This window comes from Myxocyprinus asiaticus, chromosome 17 (genome assembly GCF_019703515.2).
Source record: "Myxocyprinus asiaticus isolate MX2 ecotype Aquarium Trade chromosome 17, UBuf_Myxa_2, whole genome shotgun sequence".
Lineage (NCBI taxonomy): Eukaryota > Metazoa > Chordata > Actinopteri > Cypriniformes > Catostomidae > Myxocyprinus > Myxocyprinus asiaticus.
In genome coordinates, this window is record NC_059360.1 from 29,509,017 (window position 1) to 29,531,217 (window position 22,201).

Sequence of the window (22,201 nt, forward strand, 5' to 3'; positions counted from 1 at the left end):
TGTTTTCCTCTAAAAATATCTAAAACTCCTTAAAACAAGATCAGTTAGATTTATCTTGTTTTAGAAACAACACTGCATGAGATATTTAGGTTTTTCAGAGAATGTATTTTTAACGTGTATTTTGTCTTACTGTACTGGCAGAGTTTTTATAGTCAAAACAAGTGAAAAAAATCTACCAGTGCTGAAGAAGTAATCCAAAGGATGTAGAATACGTTACTGACCTTGAGTAATCTAACAATGCGTTACAAATTACATTTTACAGCATGTATTCTGTAATCTGTAGTGAAATACATTTCAAAAGTAACCCTCCCAACAATGTGTATATATGTGTGTGTGTGTATACACACACACACACACACACACACACACACACACACACACACAATGCACTTTATTAGGAACACAGGTGAAGGTCAACGGAGAATGGCCAGACTGGTTTGAGCTGACAGAAAGGCTACGGTAACTCTGCACAATTGTTGTGAGCAGAATAGCATTCCAGAATGTACAACACGTTAAACCTTGAGATGGATGGGCTACAACAGCAGAAGGCCACGTTTGACAATTTATTAGGACCATAGTGTTCCTTATGAAGTTTTCAGTGAATATATATATATATATATATATATATATATATATATATATATATATATACATACATATACACACACACACACACACACACACACACACACACACACACATAGGTCCCCAAGTCAGGTTCTCGCAGACATGTAAACAGGATCAGAGTGCACAACATTATGCAAAGACCTTAAACACATAAAATAAAATATACATCTATAGCTTCACAGCTTTAAATTCATAGCTAAATGACCTTCTCTGACAAGGGATTAAGGTTTTCAATTTCTTATAGACTGTTTTATCGCTGTTGCTTTGCATTTAATCCCTGCATGGTACGATGAGATAGTAATGACATTGGTGTGGATTTTCTAAAAATGGCTGTTCGTTTACCCACACAAATATCAACTATATGTTGAAAAAAACAGTCTAAAATTGTAAAACACAGTCAACAAGTACTGAAAGTAGCAAGTATTTATTCAAGGTAAAATTATTTACATTGTAACCAAAGACAACATCCTGGAAAATGGTACAAATGTTTATATATTTATTGTAATTGTACTTTTGTACTTTTATCTAAAACGACGCAACCAAAATGGGGAAAAAATATAAAACAAAGAAAAATCAGGTTTGGTTAAAGTAGTCTAGCAGTCTAACATCAAATAGCAACTATTTACAGAGGTATGTACAATTAAGAGGAAAACAAATTAAAAATAAATCAGATCTGTAAATTAACTATCTTAAAACTAGCTTTAGTTTTACAAAATATAACAAGCTTTACTCCATATGGCTCTGCTTCAGCAAAGATCTGAAAGGAATAGAGGACACTTGCTTAGCTTTAGTCTTAAAAAAGATTGGATGCACTGTTTTTTTTTGTTTGTTTTGCTTTTAAAACCTTCCAGCAGCTTCAAGCCATACTGCAGGATCACATTCAGCTGAAGACAAACACAGGATGGAATTAAAATGTTTGAAACACAAGAAACAATTTTCCTAAACCACATTAATGGTAAAGAAAAAATTCCATCATAAAATTATAAAACAATAATATCTCATTCTATTATATTAAAATCAGTGTTGTTTAAATTAACAGAGGATAATAATTTTTGATGGACACTTTAAAACAAATTTCAGGTGCAGTCTTTTTTTTGTAACATTTCATAAAAAGGGGACTACACAGCAGACTTCAAAACTAATTTAAACTAATAAAACAAAAACAAGAATACAATTAAATAAAAGTTAAAAATACATGCATTTGATGGCTATATTTGATTTTTTTTTTTTAAATCATGGGTTACTCTAGTAAGATAACGATTCTTCACAATTGAAATATCTAAAAGAGCCTGTGGATGATCAGGAGTGAAAAACCATTAAAAAAAGAAACATCTAAAATTCTCCACAGATATCCAGGTAAAATCATCAGAACTCCCTGTTTACTGTTATCATGGTGTCACTTTAAAAGAAATCAAACCCAGTAGCTCAATTGCATTGTATTTGCAAAAGAAAGAAACAATGATTGAAACATGTTAACTTAAAACAAAGTCCTTAGAAATCCATAAAGGAATAAATGGTATTTTCCCCACTTTTGCAGGACATACCTAAACAAGAAATCTAGTATTTGTGCTTTGCTTTAAAACCGCTTGTGTCTGGGCTATTTGTAATAAAGGTGGGTTTCTTGTGGTTTAACAAGCAGATGAATTGACTAATCTATGATGCTAATTAACTGTATACAACATGCATCTGAGAACTTCACTTTCAAGTTGAGTATGTGTTTCGCTGTCTAAAGGGGTTTCATCTTTGGTTCAGAAGGCATCTTATGACCTCATCAACATATTTTCCCACACATGTGCACAAATAAGATCGTGGTGTCTGAGAAATCAATATGTTACTTAACTGTGAAATGGTTTAGAATGCGTTTTGTTTCATAACAGAGCATAAACCAATTTTAAATTAGGATCAGTGCTTTTAAACAAAACATTATGGAAACACATAGGCCCCATTAACACCTTGCATTAACATGTGTCTCATATCCAGTATCTGGATGATCTTTAGCTGGATTTTATTTACACCTTGCAGTCAAATGAGTCTCCACTGTGATCGGATAGAGATCCGATCAAAATTACCCATGCAAATGACCTTGCATATTATATCAGAGGCTGTGGTAACGGAAAATTCTCAGACTTTTAACGAATTTTGAAAACATAATAATAATAATTCAAATGCTTTCTATTACGTTAACAGTCAGGGTTTTTCCTTCATTTAAATTTTTTTGGAGGCCAACAAATCTAAATTTTGGGTTGCCAAAGTAAGCATTCGGCACTTGGCTACATATGCTTAATCTGAATTGTGCGAGTGAAGCCTGGTTTCATGTGAGTGTCACATTTGATTAGAAAACAGGTGAGAGACGAGAGCAAGAGGGATTTGAGGAGAGCGACAGGATATCCCAAATGCATTCCAATGGATTAATTCATGGGATTTTGTTAATTGTTCAGGTGACAAGATTGCAACACAGCAGTTGTCTGGTATTTTCTTCACTTTAACAGAATTAACAGAAAAACGCAAGAACCCACAACACAGCACTTTAACAAAGGCTGACTGTAGTGTAAACTCATCACATAATTAATAACTTGTGTAGTTGTGTCCGGATAACAAAAAAGCATTTGCATTTACATCTGTGAATGTGGTCAGTATTCTTTTCTGACCACCACCGAATGTGGTTTCAGTGATCTGATCACGATCTGTTCACAACGCGTCTTGGGTGCATTTACACCTGTCATTGAATGTGGTCAAGTGCAATCCGACCGCAATCTGATCACCAAAAACATATTTGAATGCAAGGTGTTAATGGAGCCATAGGTTTATGTGTGTGCAAGAAAGAGATAGACAGAGACGGCATTTGAAAACACAACTTAAAAACTAAAAGAATGGTGCAAGTCTCTCCAGTGCCAGAGAGTCACTCAGGTGATGTGATCGTAGCGACGCAAACCACATTTACCACCGAAGCTGCTGCTTCCTTTCCTAAAGGGCCTAAGGCACATTGCCAGGTCCAGATTTATCCCACGGAAGGGGGGGGGCCATCACACCTCTGCTAACAGTGCTCCAAGTATTCGATCACCCGTGAGATAGATTTCTGTCCTGTGGTTCCAACAGAACACTGATAATGGGAATGGAGAGAGAAAAAGAAATAGCATATATGAATGTCAATGCCCACATCAAAGAACTCCTGATGACCACATATTTAGTCAAATCTGATTGGTTTCCAGATACCCTGGAGTGCATGTATTCTTCTCTTTGATATCATTAGCCATGTTTCCACTATCGGGATGGGGTTATCAACTGGTCAGCCAGGCCAACAGCCTCAGACCTCGAGCTGCAACACCAAAATCGATCTGCATTCCCATCACCGGGCAAATAGCCCTGCAACGTTTCCCTAAAACCACCCTTAATACACACCCCACCAATTTCACAAGCAAGAAGGAAGCTCAAGCTGAGGTATCAAACTCTGGAGAACATCTAGCCCTCGAATTGAACATGGTGGAGACTGAAGCTGCCGTTTGTTTACTTATTTTGGTCTCTGCTTGGTGGAAAGCGAGAACTCACTCAGCAAAACTCCGCCTGTGACATTGATCCCGCCTCAATCCTCAGTTGGCCTTCTTTGGCGCAAGGGTAATCAGCTGGCCAAAGGTGCTTGGCCACTCGCCCAAAGAGGCATGATGAAGCCCTAAAAGTGACAGTGTGAATGCAACTGGCCCTGGCATGCCCTCATTTGGCCCGATAGTGGAAATGCGGCTACTGATTGCACTTACCGTCAGGTTCATGAAATTAAGGAATTTCTTCAGCATTTCAGTCATGATAGAGAAATCACCCTTAGGAAGGTTTTCCCGCACTGTTTTCACATTCATCTGAGAAAAAAAAGAGAGGATAATAAAAACAAAAACTTTCATGATTTTTTTTTTCATTGAGCGTTTTACAAAAAAATTCTGTGTTGTTTTTAAACAACTATGTTTAATTTTCACACCTCTTTGACTTTCCACAAGACAATCAGTGTCTCTCATTTTCTTTTGTCTTGTCTTGTCTTTCCTTTGATGAATTGTTGTGGGACTTTTTTCACACACACACACACACACACACCTCCATCTGCACATTATTTTTTGTGCCCTAGACATAACTGTAGTACTAGAAATAACTGTTTTACACCCTGGTTATCTTTTGACCTCTTCAAGTTGCGTCTTTGAGCCATGTTGTAACAAAATCTAATTAACAGGTTTGAAACAACATTTGACCTTTCCTTCATTAACTGAGCTCTGCATGTTTGAAAATGTTTTTGTAATTCAAAGAATTTGATGTGTACCCAATTTACAAATTATTGAATGAATTAACAAATAGACAAACAAACTTAAAGCTCTCTGGAACAGGTGGCGAATGACAGTACGTGATGCTCACCGGACTCTCCTGACATAAGCACCCAAGTAGAAGAGCTGTGTATGATGCCACAATGCTGTCCTCCATGTGTCTCCCAGCATGCTGCAAGGCTATCATAAAAAGAAGGAAATCAACATAAAAGCTTGCAATTGTATGACAATATGACAGAGTAAAAATACACTTTTAATCCTCCTATTCTGATCAAGACATAAAATAATAATAAAAATTTTACCAATCATTTGTCAAACATCAAAATTGAATAACTTAAAGTAAATTAATAATAATATCAAGAAAATGATCAGTATTAAACAGAAATGAACAGCAATGGACAGTGAATATTCAATTGGTGTATAAAACAGAAGATTCAGACTTTTTCTTTGTTCTCGGTGTGTGTGCACACGTGAGTGCATGCGTTAAGTGTGTATGGGTGTGCGTTCATTTGTATGTTGTGTTCTCCATTCTGCATGTGTTAATCTAACCCATTTATTTCTGTGTGTGTGTGTGTGTGTGTGCATGTGTTGCATTGTGAATGAGCTATGGTCTTACCCGCTCATTTATGTGTGTGTGTTCTGCATTGTGGCTAATCTATAGATTTTATTTGAAAACATTTTTAAAAATTGTTCTGTGTGGGGGCCTGGGTAGCTCAGCGAGTATTCACTCTGACTACCACCCCTGGAGTCGTCAGTTCGAATCCAGGGCATGCTGAGTGACTCCAGCCAGGTGTCCTAAGCAACCAAATTGTTCCAGTTGCTAGGGAGGGTAGAATCACATGGGGTAACCTCCTCATGGTCGCTATAATGTGGTTCGCTCTCGGTGGGGCGCGTGGTGAGTTGTGCGTGGATGCTGCAGAATAGCGCAAGCCTCCACACATGCTATGTCTCTGCAATAACATGCCCAACAAGCCACGTGATGAGATGCGCGGATTGTCGGTCTCAGATGTGGAGGCAACTGAGATTCACTACACCACCACGAGGACCTAGAGCGCATTGGGAATTGGGCATTCCAAATTGGGGAGAAAAAATAAAATAAAAAATTTCTGTGTTATAGTGTCACCAGTTCATTTCTGTGTGAGTTTGTGTGTGTTTTCTGCATTGTGGCTTATTTATACGTGATATTTGACAAATAATTAAAAAAAAAGTCTTTCACATTAATTCCTATGGTCGGTCAATTTTGACCATGGACAACAAAGGTGTCACTTTTTGTTTTTTTATTTACCATTTAGAATCATCGTATCAAGTCCACATATTTGTGTGTGTTTGTGTGTGCAAATGGCTAGATAAGGAAAAGTCACAAAGTCTCACTTTGTCACAAAGTGTTTCGCTCAGATAAACAAAACCATTTTTATTACATTAGAAAAATTTATTTTGGTCAAAAATATTTGACCGAACAGAATAGGAAGGTTAAGGAAGTTCTTGAATCAATGAATCACTTCATATAATAATTATAAAGCCTTCAAGCACTATTGGAATTATCCTAATTCTGAAGAGGTAATTACGAGTATGTCGTGTTCAAGTGCTTTGTTGTCGGAAAGAACAGGAAACAAGGACGACGTCAGGTTCACTCATACATATTATTTAAGGAACTTTTATTTTGACAGTATAATACATATTACTCTGTTAGCCTACTGACAATAATGGAATTTTGGACAAACAAGCTATTTTCAAGGCGTAAATTTACAAAATGCATCAAATGTTTGCTGATATATATAAATGAATATGACCAAAACTGCAAGCATTAATTCATTACAGAAACCGTACTCTCCTCTACCATGTTGAAAGTTTACTACTCTAATCCCAGTCGTAATTACAAATTGAGGGGTCGTTCATGGGCGACTTCTGAGTGGGAAACTTGTATTTACGATAATTCTGATAGCAAGTGAAAGCAGCATTACTGTCAATTAGCCATTAAGCTAGTAATTTGTTTAGGCTGAACAAAAAAATGAATAAATCGCAACATTTGAAAACATGTAGGCAGTCACTACAAGTGACTTTGTTTATGCTATACCATTACTATACCATGAAAGAGTGATTCATTGCTACCTTTATTAAGATCAAGCTCCTCTTCCTCCTCCTCTTTCTTTTCATTGGTGTCGTTGGTTTCCGAGGCGACCCACTGGATCTCTCCGGAAGTTTCCTGCCACTCTCCGCTCTGGTCTGCCTGAGACTTTGGTGTCTCACTGATGAGGTCATCAGTCTGTGCCTCAGCTAGAACAGCAGCTCGCTCCCGTTCCAGGAAGAGCTAATGCAAAAAAGACACACAAAAATAATTGCATTCAAGACATATTTCCTAACGAAACAGGACATTTGGGCAGGATATATTGGGCAGGACACAAGGGTTTGTCCCCTTTTTCTTTTTTTAACCATTTTCATGAACCATTATTTGATACTTGCTGTTGCCAGTCAATGGCAGTTGGTGTTAGGTGAAGGGACATTCTTATGCTACAGAGAATTTTAATGGAAATCAATTTGTATAAGCCTTTGAAGAAAAAGCCTGCAAATATTAAATGTAAATGTTAAATAAGCTAGAAAGTTTGTCAATTTCATGAAGTACACAAGCATAAATATGACTTTTAAACTAATAGCCAGACTAAAAGCAACAACGCTCAGATTTTGATTTCATGGGGACTTTAAGTGGCAAATAACTATCCAAAATAGTAAAATAAACCATAATTGGCCATGTACATCATGTGCCATGCTTTAACATAAATTGAAGAGAATTGCACTTTGATGTACATTATGAAAGTGTTGAACTGGATAGTGTGAAACCCTGAAGGACCAGCCTCTATTTCTAGTTAATGGTCTTTTTAGAAAGATGCAGGCTGATACATGGGGTGTCCGTCCTCAATTGACACTGTCAGCATAGTCACCTGATTGGCTTGGAGCTGAAACACACCTGTACTAGAGCTGCCAGAGCATTTAATGACTTTTGTGTTGTGGATTCCTTCTCGTCCTCTCCCACTGTTTTATCCTCTTTTTGTTCCTCTGTCTTCTTCCCCTCCTCTCCTTCCATCTTCACATCATTCTGCTTCTTCACATCTCCCTGCGTCTCCATCAGGTAGCTTACGTCCACCTCCATCTCCACCAGACAGTGTCTGTTTCTGGCGCTGTACTCCACCAGATTTATCAGCAGTCCCAATCCCTGTACAGAAATAAACAGTATCACACATGCAGGAAAACAGAGAGCATGTCACAGCACAAGTCCTGATGAATATTTTGAGCTCTCACCAGCACACGGATGTCAAATCTTTGCTCCTGAGGCAAATAACGAGGAACCTTCAGAACACAGTCTAGAGCTGTCAGTAGGAGTCCATCCTGCTCACCTGTTTTAGTGCTGCCCCATTCTGAGTGGTCAGAGAGAGAAAGCGTGTTAGCGTAAGTGTTCGTTCTCATTCTCTTTATATTACTTTATACTAGAGGTGAAAGAAGAAAAAAATGGTTATAAAGTATTGCAATATTTTACCTCAAAATACTGCATCCATATTCCAACACCAATAATCAATTTTTTCAGTTTTACATTTATTTTTTTAAGCTGACTGTGTTCCCAACTAAATTTTTTAATTTAATATTTTGGTTTACATTTTTCATATGAATATTTTTGGGGAAAAAAACAAGGTTGATCACCACTCAGAGCAAGTGTGTGTGTGAAAAGATACAAGTCAACAAATATTGTCTTTATTTTTACCAAAATGCAAACTCTGAGAATATATAATTAATTTAATTTGTAAAGATGTTCATACAGATCCTCCATTCAAGTAAGCATGAGGGGAGTGTGGTTTGAATTTAGTGCATCCAAGTGTCTCACCATCATCATGTGTAAGGTTGAGAAGAACTCCAATAACAGCTCTCATACAATCCTCCACGGCCTTGCCCACGTTGCCATGACTACTCTGCAGAAGGACAGAGCTAGATGAAGAGACCTCTCGGCTGTAACGCTGTATCATCTGTTCACAATAGTGCAGAGCCCTACACACATGAGCACACAGAACACAATGATGCCACACATCCTTTCAACACAAAGCAAAACTAACTTACAGAAATATACAAATGCACAAAATATATGGGCTGGTATATTTAACGCGTTCATTTCTGTGATTAATAGTTGACTGTTAACGCGTAAAAAAATAAAATAACACAATTAATGCAGTATCTGTTTTTATTTATTTATTTTTTTTTTACTTTCTGAAAGTTCACTAATGTTATTTCCCCACTACATGTGGCTAATGTTGACATATATAAATTTCTAGGAGGTACACGCTCGACTCAACTGCACATCGTAGCACAGAAACTGATTGTGTGGAGCAGTGCATGCTTATTCATTACGTGCAGTGCATGTTCCGGCATAATAAACACAGGAGCAGATTTAATGTACGGAGAATGGAGACTTCACACGCAAGTGGTGAGCCAGGTGTGGGAGAGATACGGGCAAGCTACCATATCTCTTCGGATGGCCCGAAAACGCTCACTCACTGTCATCTGAACCAGTGTCAAAAGCGGATATGTGTGAGAGAGACCAGGTGTTTGCGCAAGACTGAATGGCAGCCAGAGAAAATAATAGTTGTAAAAGATTTTAAACTCAAATTAAACTTCAGCATTCAAATTATTTTATATCTTTATGTATAATGTCTAATAATGCATTGGTAATGTACACAAATTTATTTTGCCAATAAAGCTTGATATAAATTGAATCTGCCCATTTGATCCTATTATTAAAAAAGTCTACCGGAAAACGCAAGAAGATTTTGACCAACTTTTAATTACAGCATGTCAACCGATATGCTGGTATCAAAGATTTATACCTGTAAAACGTGTCTAATTTACTCCATCTGCAAAAAACTGAACAATTTAACACGTACATATTTAAATAATTAAAATAAATGATAACTAACCAATTTCTTGCATGTTATTTGAGACAAAGTAAATATATTTATGATTATATTTTAATGTTTGTTCTAATGTACCATTTAACATTATTAATCGCGATTAATCACCGAAAACCCTGTGATTAATTCGTTAAATTTTAATCTATTCACAGCCCTAAAAACTATATAAACACATCACCTTGCCGAAGACACAATGAGCTGGGACTCTTTGTAGGCGATCAGATAAGCTTGGTTCTCAGGGTTGTGGACCGTAACCTTGATTTAAAAGATAAATAACACATTAAATATAACATAGAAATAGCATGCAGATATGATCATGTATTTCTCATATATATACACTCAAAAGATGTACACTCACACTCTCCAAAACCCGTAAACAGCGCTCTGCTCCCCATAAGGACGCCACCAGACTCTCCTTATCCTCCTCTTTACTTAAATTCTCCACACACTCTTTCACTGAAGGAAAGAGAAAGATTGATTTCTGGTTATGTGTTTTAGCAAACATGCAAAATCACAAACATATAAATGGGGTAGTTCATGCATAACATGTTTATGGACTTTTTTTTATAAATCAAGATTTTAATAAATGTATAAAGGAAAGTGCATATTTTAGTTGCTTTAACTGGTCATCATTTCTTTAAAGTTTTTTTTTTCTAAATTTTTAATCACCTTTTTTGCCTTTAATAGTTCATTTTAAATAGTCCTACAGTGTGACAAATTCCTTTTTAACAGTACAAATATTTTCTCAAATATAAATAATGCTGCAACAACTAATCGATAAAATCGATAATAATCGATAATGAAAATCATCAACAACTAATTTCATTATCAATTAGGGCTGCAACTAACGATTATTTTGATAATCGATTAATCTAGCAATTATTAGAACTATTAATCGACTATTCAGCTATTATTGCAACCATAAATCATTAGCTCTTAACTGATTATTCAGCTTGTAAAAGGTTGTACTAAATGTGTTTACTAACAATAAAGAGTCTTTTAAAAATACTTCTAAATTACATTCACTGAATTAAAGGGAAAAAATACTTTGTTTAAATCGGTAAAGAAATTCACTGCAAAAAATCATATTGTCTAAAAATCCTTAAAACAAGATACATTTACTTTAGAAGCATCATATAATATATCTAGACTTGCTTTAAGAGAATGTATCTTAAATATAAGTGTATTTTGTATATAAGTGTGTTTTTCACTTATACTTCTGTGAGTGCAGTAAAGACAAAATATACTTATATTCAAGATTTATTCTCTAAAAGCAAGTCTACATATCTTATATGCTGCTTCTCAGGTGAATGCATCTTTTTTTTTTTTTTTAAAGGATTTTTAGATATTTTAAAATATTTGTATTTTTAATATTATATTCAATATTCTCAGATAATTTTTTTTTCTTCTGCAGTATAGCTACTAAAAAAAAAGTACGTTGTTTTAAAGTAGTTTTAGATATATATACAGGAAAACAAGCCAAAAAAAAACTAATCAAAAATGTATTTTGTTGTAGTGTATAATGGGGCGAAGACTGCCCTCTCTCACCTTTCTGTTCACTTCAATCCATCTTTAACTCACAAAAAAATTTTTTTTAATTAATTATTAATAAAGCTGCGTATTGCCAATATTCTTCACAATAAGAAATGCACAGTGACATACAGTTGTGCTCAAAAGTTTGCATACCCTTGTAGAATTGGTAATATATGTACCATTTTTAAAGAAAACATGAGTGAGCAGGCAAAACACATTTCTTTTATTTCTTATGGGATTCATATTCAACTGTAGGTTATAAAAGAATGGCACAATCATAAAACAAAACATGGCAACAAAGAAAAAAATGAAATGACCCCTGTTCAAAAGTCTGCATACCCTTAGTTCATAATACTGTGTATTGGCCCCTTTAGCATCAATGACAGCGTGCAGTCTTTTGTAATAGTTGTCTATGAGGCCCCATATTTTTGCAGGTGGTATAGCTTCCCATTCGTCTTGGCAAAATGCCTCTAGGTCATGCAAAGTCTTTGGTCGTCTTGCACGAATCGCACGTTTGAGATCTCCCCAGAGTGGCTCGATGATATTAAGGTCAGGAGACTGTGATGGCCACTCCAGAACCTTCACCTTTTTCTGCTGTAACCACTGGAGGGTCAACTTGGCCTTGTGCTTAGGGTCATTGTCGTGCTGTAATGTCCAAGTGCGTCTCATGCGCAGCTTTCGTGCAAAAGAATGCAAATTGTCTGCCAGTAGTTTCTGATAACATGCTGCATTCATCTTGCCATCAATTTTCACAAGATTCCCCGTGCCTTTAGAGCTCACACACCCCCAAAACATCAGTGAGGCACCACCATGCTCTTTTCACTATAGGCCTTGTTGACCCCTCTCCAAACATAGCGCTTATGGTTGTGACCATAAAGTGCTATTTTGGTCTCGTCACTCCAAAGGCGTGTCAAGGTGTTTTCGGGCATACTGTAACCGGGCTTTTTTGCGGCATTGGCGCAGTAAAGGCTTCTTTCTGGCAACTCGACCATGCAGCTCATTTTTGTTCAAGTATTGTCATATTGTGCTCCTTGAAACAACCACACCATCTTTTTCCAGAGCAGCCTGTATTTCTCCTGAGGTTACCTGTGGGTTTTTCTTTGTATCCTGAACAATTCTTCTGGCAGTTGTGGCTGAAACCTTTCTTGGTCTACCTGACCTTGGCTTGGTATCAAGAGATCCCCGAATTTTCCACTTCTTAATAAGTGATTGAACAGTACTGACTGGCATTTTCAAGGCTTTGGGTATCTTTTTATATCCTTTTCCATCTTTATTAAGTTCCTTTACCTTGTTACGCAGGTCTTTTGACAGTTCTTTTCTGCTCCCCATGGCTCAGTATCTAGCCTGCTCAGTGCATCCACGTGAGAGCTAACAAACTCATTGACTATTTATTCACAGACACTAATTGCAATTTAAAAAGCCACAGGTGTGGGAAATTAACTTAATTTAATTGCCATTTAAACCTGTGTGTGTCACCTTGTGTGTCTGTAACAAGGCAAAACATTCAAGGGTATGTAAACTTTTGATCAGGGCCATTTGGGTGATTTCTGTTATCATTATGATTTAAAAAGGAGCCAAACAACTATATGATAATAAATGGCTTCATATGATCACTACCCTTAAATAAAAGACAGTGTTTTTGCATGATCAGTCATATTTTCAAAATCAATGCCAAAATGTCAATTTCTGCCAGGGTATGCAAACTTTTGAGCACAACTGTATATTATGATTCAATAAGTCACGAGCCATCACGTTATAATCTAGCTGCATTAAGCGTCATCATTAGAGCTTAATGTGATCTAATGTTACATTAAATGAGATCAAACGACTATTTGACAAAATTTTTTGCAGACAACTTTTTTTGTCGACGTTGTCGATAACGTCGACTAATTGTTTCAGCCCTATTAATGATTAATGGTGCTGGAGTGGTGGTGGCATAGTGGGCTAAAGCACAGAACTGGTAAGCAGAAGGTTGCCGGTTTGATCCCCACAGCCACCACCATTGGGTCCATGAGCAAGGCACTTAACTCCAGGTTGCTCCAGATTGTCCCTGCAATAAGTGCACTGTAAGTCGCTTTGGATAAAAGCCTCTGCCAAATGCATAAATGTAAATGCAATAAATGATTACATGAAGAATACAAATGGTGGAAACATAAATCCACATCCAGGCACTCACATGGAATTTCAATATTAAAAAGCCTTTTTTATAGAGGCTACATCTTAAAAAAGCACCAACGCGATTCGGCCCAAACAGGCCTTCATCAGGGCGACACAGATATAATTTATTTTCATAATAAACGATTAGTTGGATATGTGCTGCGTGCAATGAGAAGTTCCGTTAGTGATGTCCCTTTACAGCTGTGAAAAATGCGCTTGCATGATGAGATTAACTTGAAAAATGGTGGAGACAAGTTAAAAACTTGTTTTATACTTTAAAGCGCTATGGAGGCAGTCAATCCCCTCAAATGGCTAGACAGCACTGACAGGAAAAGAAACAACACTGTTGCATGCACCAACATAAACTGTAAATCTTTTTAAACTACACATTACCACACTTGGGCTATTAAAATTTACAGTGCATCTGGAAAGTATTCATAGCGCTTCACTTTTTCTACATTTTGTTATGTTACAGCCTTATTCCAAAATGGATTAAATTCATTATTCTCCTCAAAATTCTAAAACCAATACCCCATAATGACAACGTGAAAGAAGTTTGTTTGAAATCTTTGCAAATTTATTAAAAAAAAAAAAAATCACATGTACATAAGTATTCACAGCCTTTGCCATGACACTCAAAATTGAGCTCAGGTGCATCCTGTGTCCACTGATCATCCTTGAGATGTTTCTACAAATTGATTAGAGTCCACCAGTGGTAAATTCAGTTGATTGGACATGATTTGGAAAGGCACACACCTGTCTATATAAGGTCCCACAGTTAAGAGTGCATGTCAGAGCACAAACCAAGCCATGAAGTCCAAGGAATTGTCTGCAGACCTCCGAGACAGGATTGTATCGAGGCACAGATCTGGGGAAGGGTACAGAACAATTTCTTCAGCATTGAAGGACTCTCAGACCATGAGAAACAAAATTCTCTGGTCTGATGAAACAAAGATTGAACTCTTTGGCCTGAATGGCAAGCGTCATGTCTGGAGGAAACCAGGCACCACTCATCACCTGGCCAATACCATCCCTACAGTGAAGTATGGTGGTGGCAGCATCATGCTGTGGGGATGTTTTTCAGCGGCAGGGACTGGGAGACTAGTCAGGATCGAGGGAAAGATGAATGCAGCAATGTAAAGAGACATCCTTGATGAAAACCTGCTCCAGAGCTCTCTGGACCTCAGACTGGGGCGAAGGTTCATCTTCCAACAGGACAACGACCCTAAGCACACAGCCAAGATAACAAAGGAGTGGCTACGGGACAACTCTGTGAATGTCCTTGAGTGGCCCAGCCAGAGCCCAGACTTGAACCCGATTGAAAATCTCTGGGGAGATCTGAAAATGGCTGTGCACTGACGCTGACCATTCCAACCTGATGGAGCTTGAGAGGTCCTACAAAGAAGAATGGGAGAAACTGCCCAAAAATAGGTGTGCCAAGCTTGTAGCATCATAATCAAAAAGACTTGAGGCTGTAATTGGGCCAAAGGTGCTTCAACAAAGTATTGAGCAAAGGCTGTGAATACTTATGTACATGTGATTTTTTTTTTGTTGTTGTTGTTGTTTTAATAAATTTGCAAAGATTTCAAACAAACTTCTTTCACATTGTCATTATGGGGTATTGTTTGTAGAATTTTGAGGAAAATAATGAATTTAATCCATTTTGGAATAAGGCTGTAACATAACAAAATGTGGAAAAAGTGGAGCGCTGTGAATACTTTCCGGATGCACTGTATCACGGTAAACTATACCAGAAATGTTATTGAATAGTTTCATATTAAATAATATCTCAGGAGGAATCTATTAGACTTTTATTACAACTGTGGTAACGTTTCTAAATGTGTTTAGGCTATAATTATTCATAACAAATAGTATAATTATACTACTAATAATAATACTAGCTACATTGACCAAACTACAGTAGTGAGGAGCCATACATGGTCTTACCTGTGTCTATTTATTATATATTATTATATAAGCACTGTTAAAAAAAAAATGGAAGTATTATGTTAAACATGAAGGCCTTTACAGTATAGTCTGGACCTTCAAGAATTATGAATAAATTGTGTTTAAAATTTTCCTTGTGTAATATATTGTATGTTCTGTTTTAATGAATGTTTGATATTAGGAAACAAACTGGCCTGGTTTGACATCAGATATTCCTAAAGATGACCTAAATAACTAATAGCTGGAGGAAAAGAAAACAATATCTTCATTGTGTAGGAAACACATTTTTCAAAAGAAGCACAGTTCCAACTCAGTCAAGTAGTCTACTCATGGGTACAGTCATAATGTTATAAATAAATTTAGTTTGATTTCCCACAGCACCTTGAAGAAAAAAAAAAGTTGATTTCAAAAGCTTCAAGATGTTTAGATGATCAAAAATAACCTATATATCCAATGTAAACACTACATATACACAGATGAGCCAAAATATTATGACCACTCACAGGTGAAGTGAATAACGTTGATCATCTCATAACAAGAGCACATGTCAAGGTCTGGTTAGATTAGACGGTAAGTGAACAATTCCCATAGTCAATGTGTTGAATGCAGTAGAAATGGGCAGGAGTAAAGACCTGAGCAACTTTGACAAGCGCCAAATTGTTATGGCCAGACAACTGGGTCAGAGCATCTCTGAAACGGCAAGGCTTGTGGGGTGCTCCGGGTCAGCAGTGGTGAGTACCTACCCACAGTGGTCCGAGGAGGGAAAACCACAAACCGGCAACAGGGTGTTGGGTGCCCAAAGCTCATCGATTCGCGAGGGCAAATAAGGTTATCCCGTCTGGTCCAAACCAACAGAAGGTCTACAGTGGCACAAGTCACAGAATATTTTAATGATGGTTACAGGAGGAGTGTGTAGCAACACACAGTGCACGAACCCTGCTGTGTATGGGGCTTCGTAGACCAGACCAGTCAGAGTGCCCATGATGACCCCTGTCTACCGTAGAAAGAGCCTACAATGGGCAAGCAAGCGTCGGAATTGGACCTTAGAGCAGTGGAATAAGGTCGTCTGGTCCGATGAGTCCTGTTTTCTTTTACATCACATGGACGGCCATGTACAGGTGCATCTCAATAAATTAGAATGTCATGGAAAAGTTCATTTATTTCAGTAATTTAACTCAAATTGTGAAACTCATGTATTAAATAAATTCAGTGCACACAGACTGAAGTAGTTTAAGTCTTTGGTTCTTTTAATTGTGATGATTTTGGCTCACATTTAACAAAAACCCACCAATTCACTATCTCAAAAAATTAGAATATATCATAAGACCAATAAAAAAAACATTTTTAGTGAATTGTTGGCCTTCTGGAAAGTATGTTCATTTACTGTGTATGTGCTCAATACTTGGTAGGGGCTCCTTTTGCTTTAATTACTGCCTCAATTCAGCGTGGCATGGAGGTGATCAGTTTGTGGCACTGCCGAGGTGGTATGAAAGCCCAGGTTTCTTTGACAGTGGCCTTCAGCTCATCTGCATTTTTTGGTCTCTTGTTTCTCATTTTCCTCTTGACAATACCCCATTGATTCTCTATGGGGTTCATGTCTGGTGAGTTTGCTGGCCAGTCAAGCACACCAACACCATGGTCATTTAACCAACTTTTGGTGCTTTTGGCAGTGTGGGCAGGTGCCAAATCCTGCTGGAAAATGAAATCAGCATCTTTAAAAAGCTGGTCAGCAGAAGGAAGCATGAAGTGCTCCAAAATTTCTTGGTAAACGGGTGCAGTGACTTTGGTTTTCAAAAAACACAATGGACCAACACCAGCAGATGACATTGCACCCCAAATCATCACAGACTGTGGAAACTTAACACTGGACTTCAAGCAACTTGGGCTATGAGCTTCTCCACCCTTCCTCCAGACTCTAGGACCTTGGTTTCCAAATGAAATACAAAACTTGCTCTCATCTGAAAAGAGGACTTTGGAACGCTGGGCAACAGTCCAGTTCTTCTTCTCCTTAGCCCAGGTAAGACGCCTCTGACGTTGTCTGTGGTTCAGGAGTGGCTTAACAAGAGGAATACGACAACTGTAGCCAAATTCCTTGACATGTCTGTGTGTGGTGGCTCTTGATGCCTTGACCCCAGCCTCAGTCCATTCCTTGTGAAGTTCACCCAAATTCTTGAATCGATTTTGCTTGACAATCGTAAGGCTGCAGTTCTCTCGGTTGGTTGTGCATCTTTTTCTTCCACACTTTTTCCTTCCAGTCAACTTTCTGTTAACATGCTTGGATACAGCACTCTGTGAACAGCCAGCTTCTTTGGCAATGAATGTTTGTGGCTTACCCTCCTTGTGAAGGGTGTCAATGATTGTCTTCTGGACAACTGTCAGATCAGCAGTCTTCCCCATGATTGTGTAGCCTAGTGAACCAAACTGAGAGACCATTTTGAAGGCTCAGGAAACCTTTGCAGGTGTTTTGAGTTGATTAGCTGATTGGCATGTCACCATATTCTAATTTGTTGAGATAGTGAATTGGTGGGTTTTTGTTAAATGTGAGCCAAAATCATCACAATTAAAAGAACCAAAGACTTAAACTACTTCAGTCTGTGTGCATTGAATTTATTTAATACACGAGTTTCACAATTTGAGTTGAATTACTGAAATAAATGAACTTTTCCATGACATTCTAATTTATTGAGATGTACCTGTATGTGTGCGCCATTTACCTGGGGAAGTGATGGCACCAGGATGCACTGTGGGAAGACAACAAGCCGGTGGAGGGTGTGTGATGCTCTGGGCAATGTTCTGCTGGGAAACCCTGGGTCTGGTCAATAATTTGGACATCAATTTGGCACGTGTCACCTACCTAAACATCATAGCAGACCAGGTACACCCCTTTATGGTGATGGTATTCCCTGATGGCAGTGGCCTCTTTCAGCAGGATAAAGCGCCCTGCCACAATGCACACACTATTCGGGAGTGGTTTGAGGAACATAATGAAGCGTTCAAGATGTTGCCCTGGCTCCCAAATTCCTCAGATTTAAATCAGATTGAGCATCTGTGGGATGTGCTAGACCAGAGATGCCCAAACTTTTTTTTTTGCATAATGAAATCATTTTAATCTTTCTTGCAAATTCCACGTTAAGAATGCGGAATATATTCCCGCACACTTTTATTCACTTTACAGTGCAGCTGCGAATTAGTAAACCAATAGATACAGATGAACAAATCAAATCAATAAACTTGTTTTTGTATCAATTTTTAATTACAGAAGCTGCGTGAGTAAATCTGCTGTCTCTCACTTTCTCTCTCGTGCAGCTGTCAGCAGTACGTTTGAGCACTTGTTGAATTTAGTGTAAGCGTACGCAGTGAGGAAGCGCTTTGTCACATAGTTACTGAACTTAAGATGATTATAAACAGGAACAAAGTTATAGATGTATAAACCTTTCTAAACCTGTTATTTCAACATGCAAATGCCGTTAAACCGCGTCTCCGTAAGTGAGCGACATGATAAAACTATATTGTCCCTGTTTATAATCAACAAAGCTGTTAACATTGCAAGCGTGTATTGTGGCACTCCCTCATTACTCATAATGCAGCACGTTTGCAAGAAAGGCAGAAATAGCAAAAATGCTTTGTGTAATGTACCAACTGCATGGTGAAGAGAGACACTTAAACACCTGTTACGTCTCTCATCTCCATCTGTAATTCCATCCAGGGTCAGAAATTAACGGAAGCTCTGGGCAAACAAATCCCCTTGCAATCTGATATAGGTCCAAATATATCCATTGTGATCTTCATTTGAATTTTTGCTAAACATTATTTGTTTCATGCTGTCCGTTGTCTGAGTCACTGGCGGAAGCTAATGATGTTAAATAAAACGTTATTAATGATGCAATAATAATTTGACAGAGCATTAACCACTTTTCGTGTATGAATAATATCTCTGATGTTCATTGTTAAATGTTTATTTTTGCATAATGTAATAGCCAAAACATTTGGAAATATGTGAATGTGAAAAAAAGGTTCATTTCTGTAACAATGCACATTATGCAATGTGGAGATCATGCAATTTTCTAATTATTGAAACATGCAATTTTAAAATTGAAATAATTGTTTAAATTAAAGTATTTGACATAAAAGGATGACAGCGTCACAAGGTTCGAAAAAAATTACCTTTGTAAAGGTAAAAAATGCCCCCCATATGAGCCGTATAAGGGGGGAATTCCCCCCCCCATTTTCAAAAAAGAATTTCAGGCCCTGAGTTTGTTATAATGCAATGTTTACTCTCGGCCCATGGCTCTCAGTCAAGTTGGATTTTTGGCCCTTCTTAGGAACAAGTTTGGGCACCTCTGTGCTAGACCAACAAGTCTGATCCAAGGCTCCACCTTGCAACATACAGGACTTGAAGGATGTGCTGCTAATGTCTTGGTGCCAGATACCACAGGACACCTTCAGGGGTCTTGTAGAGTCCATGTCTCAGCGGGTCGGTGCTGTTTTGGTGGCACGCAGAGGACCAGCAGCATATTAGGCAGGTGGTTATAATGTTTTGGCTTATCAGTGTATATATTATATTGAAACTAAATTAATTTTTTAATCCTATTTTAAAACACAACATATATTATACAATCATTTTTGTTTTTTAATAAATACATTTTAATAAAATACAGGACATAAAATGTTATCCTACTAACTGATTAATCAAAGAAATAATTGGAGATTAATTGATATCAAAATAATCGTTAAGTGCAGCCCTAAATATGAATGTGCAGCGGACGCTGACAACAACCCCTGGAGTCGTGAGTTCGAATCCAGGGTGTGCTGAGTGACTCCAGCCAGGTCTCCCAAGCAACCAAATTTGCCCGGTTGCTAGGGAGGGTAGAGTCACATGAGGTAACCTCCTCGTGGTCGCTATAATGTGGTTCGCTCTCAGTGGGGAGCGTGGAGAGTTGTGCATGGATGCCACAGAGAATAGCGTGAAGCCTCCACATGCGCTATGTCTCCACGGTAACGCCGCAACAAGCCACGTGATAAGATGTGCGGATTGACAGTCTCAGACACGGAGGCAACTAAGATTTGTCCTCCGCCACCCGGACTGAGGCGAGTCACTACGCCACCACAAGGACTTAGAGCGCATTGGGAATTGGGCATTCCAAATTGGGGAGAAAAAGGGGAGAAAATCCCAAAAAAGATAAAAAATAATAATTATAAAAGAATTAGCAAAATGCTGTTTAAAATAGTTTTAGATGGAGTATTGCATGTCACGAAGCAGGATAAGGCTGTTTCCAAAAGTATTTCAGGTCAACTACTAATATGTGCACACACAGGTAGAGTACCTTTATCTACGATGTGGTCAAGTCCCCCCAGTAGACGCAGCTCTTCTTTAAACCAGTCTCCTGCTCGCTTTGACGTCAGAGACAGAAGCGTCTCCATTGCTAAATGGCCCGTCTGAGAGAGAGAGAGAGAGAGAGAGAGAGAGAGAGAGAAAAAAATGAAAGTGAAAAAGTGCATTCAAGCAATAAAAAGGAGTCAAGGGCCAAAATGTCTCTTCAAATATTCATTTTAATTTGAAAACACCTCTCCTGCCGAAGCAGCACTTCACATTTGAGACAGCTGACAATTAAACTTCTTTCTGAGAGGCAGGGGGTGAGAGAAGACATGCTCCCACAACCTTTCATTTTTATACTTTTAGAGCCAATTTTGTCACCTTTTTAAGGAATAAAGAAAAAACTATTCGAAGGGAAAACTATCAAGTAGCAAAGGCCTTGTTTATACCTGGTATTAACATCCGTCTCCGGTGATCTGTTCACAAGTTGTCAACCGAGACAGATCAGTTTACACCTGGTATTAACAACAGTCTCAATTGCATCTCTCGCAATCGGATTTTGAGAAGAGGGTCTCTGATTTCATGACTACATACATCACTCACTTTGTTTGTGTTTGCATGTTGATAAAAGTGCAAAACTTAAATGAACAAAAAACAAACAAACTGTGTCCCTAAATATAATTGAATTTTAAATCTAAATACAAACGTGACACTTTGAGTGGAATTCTCAGTTATTATAGATGTTCAGATGTGCATGCATCACATGATCTGTCACTGCATGTTGATATTAGGCATACTAAAGAAGCTCTGTGAAGTCTTGTGCATGACTTTGTATGGGCTTCTCCAATTTTTCAAATCGGATGGTTGTTTTCTTTTAAAGCCGTATGTAATATTGATTGACAGGTGAGTAGAAGGTCATTCACAGTTGTCCAGAGGGGTATTCCAGAAAGCAAGGTTAACTTACCATGACATAAACCCTGAACTCTCATTTGATTAACCCAAAACTTGCTTGCTTGCAGTATGTGAGTTCCAGAACACCTGCGCGGGGTTAGTTTACTCAATCGTGAGTTTGAAACTCAGAGTTAGTGCGTGTTCACGGTGAACTCAGAAAGGCATTCTCAGCAGATCGCAGAATTCTCGAGTCGCCATGGAAACAGACACCAAGAAGAAAGGCACTGCACATTTCAGTGATGCAGAATATGAAGTTTTAATGACTGCAAACGAGCATTACTTCATCTTCACTTTTAATAGCGATAGGAGCTTCATCGTTTTAGGACTGAAGAGTTTGTTTGACAGAAAATACACTGAATCATTGCATGAATTTTATATTAATAAAACTATAAAGTTTTATCGTACATGTAAAAGATTAATTCAAC

General features: G+C 37.9%; 1 protein-coding gene across 3 annotated transcripts in view; it reads right to left on the bottom strand.

Annotated features, from left to right (window-relative positions):
- Positions 1-1,035: 1,035 nt before the first annotated feature.
- LOC127455277 (wings apart-like protein homolog) overlaps positions 1,036-22,201 on the bottom strand; it is a 36,414-nt gene continuing 15,248 nt past the window's right edge. For all 3 annotated transcript variants that reach the window (XM_051723018.1, XM_051723019.1, XM_051723017.1), the window contains exons 11-20: positions 20,836-20,947; positions 10,233-10,330; positions 10,053-10,129; positions 8,797-8,957; positions 8,220-8,335; positions 7,888-8,133; positions 7,035-7,233; positions 5,017-5,105; positions 4,380-4,475; positions 1,036-3,727 (exon numbers count right to left, since the gene is read on the bottom strand). In XM_051723018.1, coding sequence (XP_051578978.1) covers positions 3,662-3,727; positions 4,380-4,475; positions 5,017-5,105; positions 7,035-7,233; positions 7,888-8,133; positions 8,220-8,335; positions 8,797-8,957; positions 10,053-10,129; positions 10,233-10,330; positions 20,836-20,947 — 1,260 coding nt within the window. In that variant the 3' untranslated portion in view covers positions 1,036-3,661. The remainder of the gene's footprint in view (positions 3,728-4,379; positions 4,476-5,016; positions 5,106-7,034; positions 7,234-7,887; positions 8,134-8,219; positions 8,336-8,796; positions 8,958-10,052; positions 10,130-10,232; positions 10,331-20,835; positions 20,948-22,201) is intronic.